The sequence below is a fragment of the Portunus trituberculatus genome, chromosome 9 (genome assembly GCF_017591435.1).
Source record: "Portunus trituberculatus isolate SZX2019 chromosome 9, ASM1759143v1, whole genome shotgun sequence".
Taxonomy (NCBI): Eukaryota; Metazoa; Arthropoda; class Malacostraca; order Decapoda; family Portunidae; genus Portunus; species Portunus trituberculatus.
In genome coordinates this window covers 9,235,570-9,246,172 of record NC_059263.1, presented here as the reverse complement: position 1 = coordinate 9,246,172, position 10,603 = coordinate 9,235,570, and the positions used below count along the sequence as shown (strand labels likewise).

Sequence of the window (10,603 nt, the reverse complement as noted above, 5' to 3'; positions counted from 1 at the left end):
CGCGTCATGTGAGAGGAGTGCGAGATGCCGATCACTCACCAACGCGTCGCAATTCTCTCCATTACGCAGTTATTCATTTTTTAAACCTGAGCTGGTTACAGTTCATGATGGTGGTAAAAAGCAGAGAGACGGGACCACTTATGAATGCAACCGTGCCTCTTTTCCTAAAACCTACCTAAACCTACTCAGGCTCATTCTATCTCTCTGATCTAATCTAGATTAATATAACATGGCTGTCTCCCTTTATTCTCCTTTTGAGTATAGGCTTCCCATTAATTTTCAAAAGTAGCATAAAATTATTCATATCGTTAAATTATAGTAATACTCCAGAGAGGGAAAGTTCTGGGATCCCGAGTAGTGCGTACCCCTGACGTGAAGGTGGTGGAAGAAGAAGAATTATTAATGTTATCTTTAGCCTTGAATAATAAGAGGAAAAAAAATCGGAATATGAAGCAAATATGAATTTAAAACGACTCGAATGTGGTGAATAACATCTTATTCAAGACCTAGAAATGAATGAGGGAAATTTGGACACTATTTCAGACTGACTCCAGCTCAGTTCTCTGGAGTCCTATCATTCAATGAACAAGAGAGAGAGAGAGAGAGAGAGAGAGAGAGAGAGAGAGAGAGATTCAAGTTAACCGTGACACAGAGTAAATGACTAACCTCACTAATGAATTCCCAAACAGTTTTTCCGCACATGGCGCAGGATAAATCCTTGGAATAAGCGATTCTCAGCAAGCACTACCACCCTACCCATTAGCTCTTCTATCACTACCACGCGACGCTTGTGACGCCTTGGCTTCCATCTGCCTTGTGTCTGAGGTTTCGACAGGAGCTAATGTTCCGAGAGGAGTCGAACCCCCTGGTCAGCCATCTTGTTCCTGCCACGTCATCTGGTTATGCATTCAAATAATTACGTCCATTACCTTCAACAGAGTCTAAAGAAAGTTACCGTATTTTTCTTGATAATAGTTATGTAAAAAATTTTGAATCAGCACTAAAACAAGAAGCATTGTCTTTGAAAACAGTCCTAATGAAAGAACACAGCCAGTGCTGCCAGATGCAATGACTCACATTTCCCCAAATCCGAGTGCCAGAATTCCCCATTTTGGAGAAAATTTCCCCATTTCAAAAAGTTTGGTTTTAATTGTAGTATGGACAATAGGATACTGGCATAGTTAACTAAAAGATCCAATTATATTTATGCTGAACACACTTTTAATCTGAAAACTTAAGTACAATAATGAAAAACATAGGTAGTACACTGTCTTCTCAAAACTTTAAACTAAAATGTTGCATTGATTAGTTAACCTTAATCCTGTATCATATACATGAATCACTCTGAATCATACATATCAGAGGTCATGCGTTGAAGAAGGGTGCTGCTTACAGGGAAACTAAAACAAAAATCCTCTTTCAAGTATCGCCTAGTATGGAGCAATCCAACCAATGTTTTAGTGGAAAGTGCATTTCTCTGCTTGGTCTTCATGTTGTTAACTAGTGAAAATATTCTCTCAGCAGCTGCACTTGAATGTGGAAGGCAAAATACAGAAGAAACGAAATAAGACAACTGAGGGAACATTTGTGATCCATCTCCTTTTTTCATCTCCGCAATGGTTTGCCAGAGTCTTTCTGTGTCAATACTTGCATCTACTTCAAGATCTGTATTCCTAAGTAGTCTCCATTCATTATCTATCTCATTCAACTTATTTTCTTCAATGATTCCTGGAAGTAAGCTGACTAGTGGGGCAATGGATGGTTCACTTTTTTTCAGCACTACTTTGGAATCAATGAGCCTCAGGTGTTTAAACACTGCATTTCTGAAGGGAAACCTTTTAAAAATTTGACTCACACTCTCAACCAGAAAGTTTAAACAATGTTTTTGAAACTCCTCTAGATTTGGGCGAGACAAGCCATGAGTGTTTTGTGCAATAGCTGCTGTTACTTTACCTCCCAAGTAAATCTCATTTAGAGGTAGAAAGTGTGAGGGATTTCTGTACTGAACATTTTGAACTGCAGTGTTCTGTAGATGATCCCTTTTTATGTAACAATCCATAATGGTCCTACACACAACAGACACTGAGTCATACATCAAGTGAATCTTTGGCCTCTCAGACTGCATCATCTTGTTTAGGTCAGTAAAAAAAGGCAAAATGAATTCTAGAAACTGAAGATACAACTTATTTGTAGGGTCTTTCAAGTAATGCAAGATCTTTTCTGCTGCCATAATTCTCTCTGAGAATGCAGCATCAGTGAAATAAAGTATTAATGCATCATACTGTTCTAGAACCCGACACACTACAGCCTGAAGGGACAGCCAGCGAGTCTGACTGGGATGCAACAATTTGTGCGGCTTAACCTTCACAAAATCTTGGAATTCCTTCAGCTCTGATAACCTCTTAGGGCTTGACATAAAATAATTATATACATCTCTTGTCAGCTGCTCAACTGCCCTTGGAAGACTCATGCAAGCATATGAGGCACACAAATGGAATGAGTGACAGATGCATTTCATAATGAACAGATTAGGGACATCAGTCACAAGGCGAGAAGACAGGGAATTATGAGCACCCATCATAGCGTTAGCACCATCTGATGCAAAACCTATCATATTCTCTTTGTAGGGAATCCCATTATCTACAAATACTTTAACAATGCTGTCATACAAGCTTTGAGCACTTCCTTCCTGTACAGGGACTAAATCAAGAAAAACATCATTAGCTTCACCGCCATGTATCAGACGTGCAAGTAGGCACAGGTGTTTAGTGCAACCTTTGTCGGTTGACTCATCAACTATAATTGAAAACTTTTGAGTCTTTACATTGTTGATCAGCTCTTCCTTGCTAGTTGCACCAATTACATTCTTGAGTATTGCAGTAGTCTTCGTCCTACTGCATGCAATATGTTTAGCAATCTGAGAGTCACTACATACACATTTTATTAGTTGGGGTAAATGTGTCATGATACTCATAGGTAGGTTATGTTCTGCAACAAAAGCTGCTAGTCTTATTTCACCTTCTTTTACCTCCTTATCCAGTGATGAATGTCCTCTAGCAAATGACATTGACAATAGGGTAGGTTGTTTGGCAGCACTACTGGCATTAGTTTTGTGTTTTTGTCCACCTGCATGTTTCTCTAGCTCGGATTTCTTTGCATTAAGTTCACAATCACAGGCTTTGCAATAAGCTCTATTTTTACTCTTTACACTCGGTTGCAGCCATCCCTTGAACAACGGAAGTGATTCCCAGTTAGGTGAATATTTCTGAGAATATTTCACTTTCTTTACTGCCCTTGGGGGAGTGCCTGGATCATCGCATCCATCATCGCCCTCATCCGCCATGACTCGACTCGGGTAAACCTCGACTCACTCTCACACAACTGTACCAAATGAAAAAAAAAAAAAAAAAAAAAAAATGTTAGGCTGATTTTACCGGAGCTCTTTCGTAAGTTAATAATTTGTCTCAAGGAATATTTCTTCCAAATAACACTGATTTACGACACATTTCGTTAGTACTCTCTCTTCTACTCCATAGGACAATATATATCCTAACTCTATCGCAAATATCAGACTATTAGAAAGAAATAAACATATCACTGTAAGGAGTTAAAGTCGGTGTGTCGTGTGGCCCGTGGCGTAGGTGGCAGGGAGTAACTCACAGTCACAGGCACAGCTGTCAGCCTATCATTACGTAATACGTATGTGTCGCGGACGCGAACTGGACGCGTCCACACACTTCCACTCTGTTATCACTTGTCCGTTTCCTACTAGTGACTACCTCTTCATCTTGAAATTATTATATTTCCATAGATACATCCGTTAAAGTTATTATGTATCATATTATTTTTATTGATGTGTTGAAGAATTACCAAATTAAGAGAAAATGCTGCTCCACAATGAAAAATCCCCATTTTTTCCTAGTAAATCCGAAGTCGCATATGAAAATTCCCCAAAAATGGGCATGAATTCCCCATTTCCGCATCAACATCATGATTTCCCCAAAACTAGGGAAAATTCCCTCAATCTGGCAGCACTGAACACAGCCTCCCAAATCTTGGTCCAGTGTTTCATCATCTAAGCTGTTGGAACAACAGCAGACTAATACTTTCTGGCAGTTTATCAGTTGTGTGCTGCACCTCAACTAAATTCATAAAGCTGTGGTTAAAGTTACACTGTTTTTTATGGACGCTTTCATGGTTGAAGTGTCAGATTTACAAGATTTCTACAATATTTTTACTGTGTAAACACTCTCTGACACCGCGATTAATGACCTCTGTGGCTTTTGATAAGAGGGGCACATGCAGTTACTCCTCCCTAAACATTGGGGAGTGAGGATAGGCACTTTCAATACCTAATATCATGAAGCGAATTAGATGACTAATAATATTACACGTACAGGTGCTATGGAGCATTAGTGACAAAACAAACACGAGAATCGGAGAAATCATCCTGTGGCCTATTTAAGTAATCGTAATGCGAAAGCAGGGCGCCTTAAGAATACTGGGCGCTTTAAGAAACAGTAGTGAGTATAAGACGTTAGGAATACGGTGGAGTGATTAGAAATAGCGATGATGTGTGAGAATCAAGCAGGGAGGGAATGGTTAGCATCTGACGGTGACTCCACAAGTCTGGCTACGCGCAAATAAGGAGTCACGTCACTTCACGAGTTATTTGACTCTCATTTCAACTTAACATTTTCATTACTACTACTACTACTACTACTACTACTACTACTACTACCATTTATCTAGCACTATGGTTTTACTATCTTTTATGCGGAGTAGTAATAACAGTAGTTGTTATTATTGTATGATTATACGTCGCGAGAATTAACTACTAGATCTATTTCATATTGGCTCTCATGCGACTGTCTCTACGTACCCTATAGTAGTAGTAGTAGTAGTAGTAGTAGTAGTAGTAGTAGTAGTAGTATTAGTAGCTATAGTAGTAGTAATAGTGGTGGTGGTGGTGGTGGTGGTGGTAGTGGTGGCAGTAGTAGTAGTAGTAGTAGTAGTAGTAGTAGTAGTAGTAGTAGTAGTAGTAGTAGTAGTAGTAGTAGTAGTAGTAGTAGTAGTAGTAGTAGTAGTAGTAGTAGTAGCAGTAGTAGTAGTAGTAGTGGTGGTGGTGGTGGTGGTGGTGGTGGTGGTGGCGGTAGTAGTAGTAGTAGTAGTAATATAGATAGTAGTAGTAGTAGAGATAATAGTAGTAGTAATAATAGAAGTAGCAGTAGCAGTAGTAGTAGTGACGATGATGGTGGCGGTAGTGGTAACTATTATGCGAGTGTTCTGTCTGTAATGAGGAAACATGTCCCATATTAACAATTACATTAACAATAACAACCTCAACAAACAACAACAACAACAACAACAACTACTACTACAACAACAACAACAACAACATCTACTTTTACTACTATACTATACTCGTGCACTTGTGTCCATGCACTTTTTAGTATCTAACAACGATATCGAAGAGAGAGAGAGAGAGAGAGAGAGAGAGAGAGAGAGAGAGAGAGAGAGAGAGAGAGAGAGAGAGAGAGAGAGAGCCCTTCAATATTTCACGCAGACATCTTGGGTCTTGTGATAAAAAAATAAGACTAAGTAAAACTGTTTTGTACCCAGAGAACGTGACGACAGAGCCAAGGAGGAAGCCAATCGTTTTGTCCCGTAAGGGCTTCACTAACCCGAGACAGCATTGCAACGGCCGCTACTTCTACTGATGCGCACTACGAGAAATAAGAAGCCGACAGTGGGTGCAGCATTTTATTACCTGGAATCGCCATCCACTGTGACATTCAAAACATGGACAGTCTTTCTTGTACTCGTCATCTGCAGTTTTCTTCTTTTTTTCCTTTTTATTTTTCTTTCCTTCATTTCCGTCGTGGGGAGGAAGTTGAGAGGACAGTCGACCACGGTTACGACTAAAAGTTTGTTCAAATGCTGTATTCTCTTCCACAACGTTATGTAACCGTTTCGTCTCCACCGCAAGTCCTCCGATCTGCCGCTACTTGCCAGTCGCCTTACAAGATCTGAGGAGTGGAAGATTCCGTGATCAGAGGAAACAAGACTGAAGGAACACTCTAAACACATGCAGTGGCAGTGAGAGCGTCAGGTTAAACATACAAGACTCTGGCCGTGACTGTACCTCAAACGCCTGCTTCTGTGTCTTTGATTTTCAGCTGCTCTTCTCTCCGTTTCTCGTAGGCTACAGCAGTGGGCATGAGGAGGAAGAGGCCGGTGGCGAGGAACCCTGTGCTGCCCAGAACACTCACACTGACAACGTAGCTGCCACTCCAGTCACGTATCAGACCTTGGCGAGATACAGTAAGAGATAATCAGTAACACAGGAATTGTTTATCTAGCAGTATAATTCTGGCCGTTTTCAGGATTGTATCAAGGTCAAACAGGCCAGATAGAACACAGCAGGAGGCAATCATGTGAAGCAACTGTTGGCCGGCAATGAGAGAGAGAGAGAGAGAGAGAGAGAGAGAGAGAGAGAGAGAGACTAATCAAACATGTAAAAAGGAATGAGTTAAACAGACTTAATTTGTCAACAAAGTCATTGTTGTCTGCAGTGGCCGACCGTCCCACGCAGCGCGGCATTGGCTTTAAATTCTGATGTCCACTAACTAATCTAATCCAACCTAACCAAACTTCCACTGTCAGTCAATAAATGAACCCAAAAATGACTCTTGTGAAAGCGTCCCTATTTGAAGTTGACAATTGAGTCTAACCACATCTTGTCCTATTTTACTTCCAATGCCAGGCAATAAATGAATCCTGGAGTGTCTCGTGTGAAAACTATATCATGTAAAGTTGAGGTTATAATAACAAACTCTAATTGTTCCACATATAAGTCAAGGCTATACAATCTCCATGTAAAGTTAAGGTTACATAATCTAGTTAAATTGTTCCATATGAAATTAGGCTTACATAATTTACTCTAATTGTTTCATGTAAAGTTAAGGTCATATAATCTTTATCTAATTCATCTTGGGTCAACTTCCACAGCCAGTGCACTGAGGAATGCCGCTTACCAATGAGCGGACCACTGCAGATCATCCACAGGCCGTTGATGAGGCCAGACACTCCCATCACAGGCACGTACATGTGAAGCCCCATGTACTTCATCATGATCATGTTGTACAAAAACATGCATGATCCAGTGCAGAAGCCGCACACTGCCAGGGCCACCGTGATCCACACTACCTCCTGCAGGAAGCCGAATGCTGGAAAGGCAAGGGATCGATGCCGTGAGATGTTCCTGTCCAAGAGACATTTGGGAATCTACTTCCATACCATTGTGCGTTATTACAGTTTGCCAATCAGTAATGTAGTGTACTGTTTCATCAATATCAGACCATATTCACCATATCTTCTTAAGTGATTCAAAATATATATATATATATATATATATATATATATATATATATATATATATATATATATATATATATATATATATATATATATATATATATATATATATATATATATATATATATATATATATATATATATATATATATATATATATATATATATATATATAAGAAAGTAATATATACCCGACGGAGGGTGTTACCTAGCGTGGAGATAGTCAAGATGAAGGACAGAACGATATAGGCGACGAGCACGTTGAACCAGGCCATGTCTGAAAACGAGGATATCACGATGCGGCTTGCCAGATTGCACAGGTTGGAGACTGACATGCACCACGCTGCCGTCTCCACCGTGTGACCCTTGGACTCCATCACGAAGGGCAACAGCAGGGCGAGGTTGAGGAAGATGCCCACGACGAAGGAGCCTCCCATGGCAATGATGGCGACGCGCGGCAGTCTGAGCAGCAGACAGTTCCTGACCACGGAGCAGATCATCTGGGCAATTAGTTTGAAAGGTCCAGGGCGGGGGGCAGCGCCTTCCTTGACCTTGCTGACCACAATGCCATTTTTCCGCACTGGCCTGAACATCATGGCGGAGAGGCTGATGATGAACCCGAACGCCGCCACGATGAGGGCGGCATTCCTGAAGCCATACAGTTCCTGCAGGTAGGTGATTATAGGTGGCCCGATGATGCCTCCGATACACAATCCCGCGGTGGTGAAACCATTGGCTCGACCCAACATCCGCTTGAAGTAATGAGGTATGACTGCGAAGGATGCCAGGCACGCCGACCCGCTCCCGAAACCTGCATGTGAGTGACAAGCCGTTCAGTACTAATAGGACAGGAAAACTACTGCCTATATGTTGACTGCTGAGGCGAAGGAACACATGATTACAGGGGTCAATGAAGCAATGATTTGTGAAGCTACTCACCACCACAGACGCTGTTGTGTGGAGACATGAAATACACTTACCTACATTACATTACACACACACACACACACACACTAAACTGTGGTGTCTTGCGGGATAAAGTACGTTCTCTAGTGATGTATACTTTCGATAAAGTGAGATATTTGAACAACTTTAGCCTGGATGAATGATCTTTGTTAGACTACAAGTTAGTACACTAAACTTCTTTATGAACTACAAAGAAATTTTTTAAAAGTTACCAAATTTACATAATTCTAGATTAGTTTCTGGAAAAAAAAAAAAAATTGCGAAGCTATATTCTGGTACAGTTTTATCAGGAAGTGTTGATTAGTATCAGTGTGTGTGTGTGTGTGTGTGTGTGTGTGTGTGTGTGTGTGTGTGTGTGTGTGTGTGTGTGTGTGTGTGTGTGTGTGTGTGTGTAATTCACCACGGTCTCCTGGTTGTCACCCAGCCAGTCTTCCCCATTACGGAGCGAGCTCAGAGCTCATAGACCGATCTTCGGGTAGGACTGTGTGTGTGTATTTACCTAGTTGTAGTTTTACAGGGCCTGGGCTTTATGCTCGTGTGGCCCCGTCTCCGTGTGTGTGTGTGTGTGTGTGTGTGTGTGTGTGTGTGTGTGTGTGTGTGTGTGTGTGTGTGTGTGTTTGTGTGTGTTTGTGTGTGTGTTGGTACACACAATATCTTCCCCAGAGCACAGTTAGCAATGTCAGCATGATTTGTGTGTACAGTGGAACACATTCATACCTGACAGCACTGAGTAAGAGAAGAAAAGGAATGGCACCGAAGGGGTGAACGCTGAGGCTGCCATGCCAGCAGAACACAACAGGCCTGCCGTTATGCCCACAGCCCGCCACCCGAACACCTCGGTCAAGGGCCCCGCTAGGAGGTTGGACACGCTCCATGCGAAGTTTTCTGTGTTGAATATAGCTCCCGTTGTGGTGGAGGTAACGTTGTTCTCGATGAGGAAATCCGCGAACAGTATTCCGAAGCAAGGACCCACGAAGGCCACCACTATCTAGAATTGATGGAAAAATTGATGGGGGTTGTCATGTAAAAAGCATATACTTGAAGCGTCCATCTTGCATGACTGATTACGTTCTAATCTTTATTTCAAGTACTTCTTTATATGATAAGCTTGGGTTCGACTAAGCATTACCATCGTGGTGAAGGTGCCCATGACCACCAAGAAGGCCCAGCCACGATCCATATCATCGTGCTCCGCCTCCTTATTAATTTCTCCCTCCTCTGACTTGTCTGGATGTTTAGAAGTCTTACTTATTGGTTCTGAACCTCGTCCGTCTTCATCCACATGATTCAAACCGGTTTTATTATGTTCTATTGTGACTTCATAACTTCCTCTCTTCACAGAACACTCACTTTCCTCAGCAGGTGTGGGCGAGGTGCGATCAGCGGGCGCAGATGGGCTCAGCACCGCCAGCGCGACACATTTCTCGTGGCCCTCACCACTTCCCGCCTTGCTGTCCATATCCCCTCCTTCCTCACCCCTAATGCAATCTGACTCCGGCAGATCAGAATCACTGGAGTTATGGTATTTAATGCACTTCAACTTCTCGTCCACCTGCAGGGACGTGACTTGGTCTACCTCAGTGAGTGCCGGCATGTCGATGAGTGGTGAGAAGCCCACTGCCAAGGCTGTGCTGCTTACTCTAAGACGAGCCAATAGAACGCTCCTCTGTACCACCCAGCAGATAAGTGAGCGTCAGCCGCTTTTTTGGCGTAGTTGGTGCTCGCTGGCACTCAGCCACCCTGCCGCCCGTGCCACGCTGATACGGGACACTTCTGCGAGTGAGAGGAGAAACAGGAACGTATGGCATTTTATGGGCCCAGACTGTGGAGACTTTTGGCACTTGCGTGATGGGCTGAACCATTAAATAATCCCTCTAGTGCCATTATATAAGTAACATAAACACATTAGCGGCACGATGAATTAAACCAGAACTGTAACACGAAAACTTTCAGAGTCACGAACTATAACTCGAACGAATCAAAATGAAAAGAAAGATGGGAAGAATGGCAGTAGTTCTTGCTTCAGTCCATGGTGAAACTAATTGATAATGCAGTATTTGTAAAGCGGCCTGATCCCGAATGCATTAATCCCTTCAGTAATGGGACGCATTTCTTCCACGAGTTTTGAGCATGCTTAGACGATTTCATTTACATTAAGAAGGGTTTATGCAGGTCAGAAGATTAATAGCCAGAAACTTCACTATTTTAATCCCCACATAAGTTTCTGAAGCTCTATAAAATCACCAAGTAGTAAGCAGAA

General features: G+C 42.0%; 2 protein-coding genes across 2 annotated transcripts; both read right to left on the bottom strand.

Annotated features, from left to right (window-relative positions):
- Window positions 1–1,180: 1,180 nt before the first annotated feature.
- LOC123501616 lies at window positions 1,181–5,895 on the bottom strand. The gene is made up of 2 exons (XM_045250562.1): window positions 5,771–5,895; window positions 1,181–3,381 (listed from the first exon to the last, which is right to left on the bottom strand). The coding sequence occupies exon 2, from the start codon at window positions 3,341–3,343 to the stop codon at window positions 1,340–1,342; it is 2,004 nt and encodes a 667-aa protein (XP_045106497.1). The 5' UTR covers window positions 3,344–3,381; window positions 5,771–5,895; the 3' UTR covers window positions 1,181–1,339.
- Window positions 5,750–10,141, bottom strand: LOC123501618 (monocarboxylate transporter 13-like). Its single transcript, XM_045250569.1, has 6 exons — window positions 9,473–10,141; window positions 9,061–9,331; window positions 7,586–8,188; window positions 7,038–7,229; window positions 6,146–6,310; window positions 5,750–6,029 (listed from the first exon to the last, which is right to left on the bottom strand). The coding sequence occupies exons 1-5, from the start codon at window positions 9,935–9,937 to the stop codon at window positions 6,147–6,149; spliced, it is 1,695 nt and encodes a 564-aa protein (XP_045106504.1). The 5' UTR covers window positions 9,938–10,141; the 3' UTR covers window positions 5,750–6,029; window position 6,146.
- Window positions 10,142–10,603: the final 462 nt, after the last annotated feature.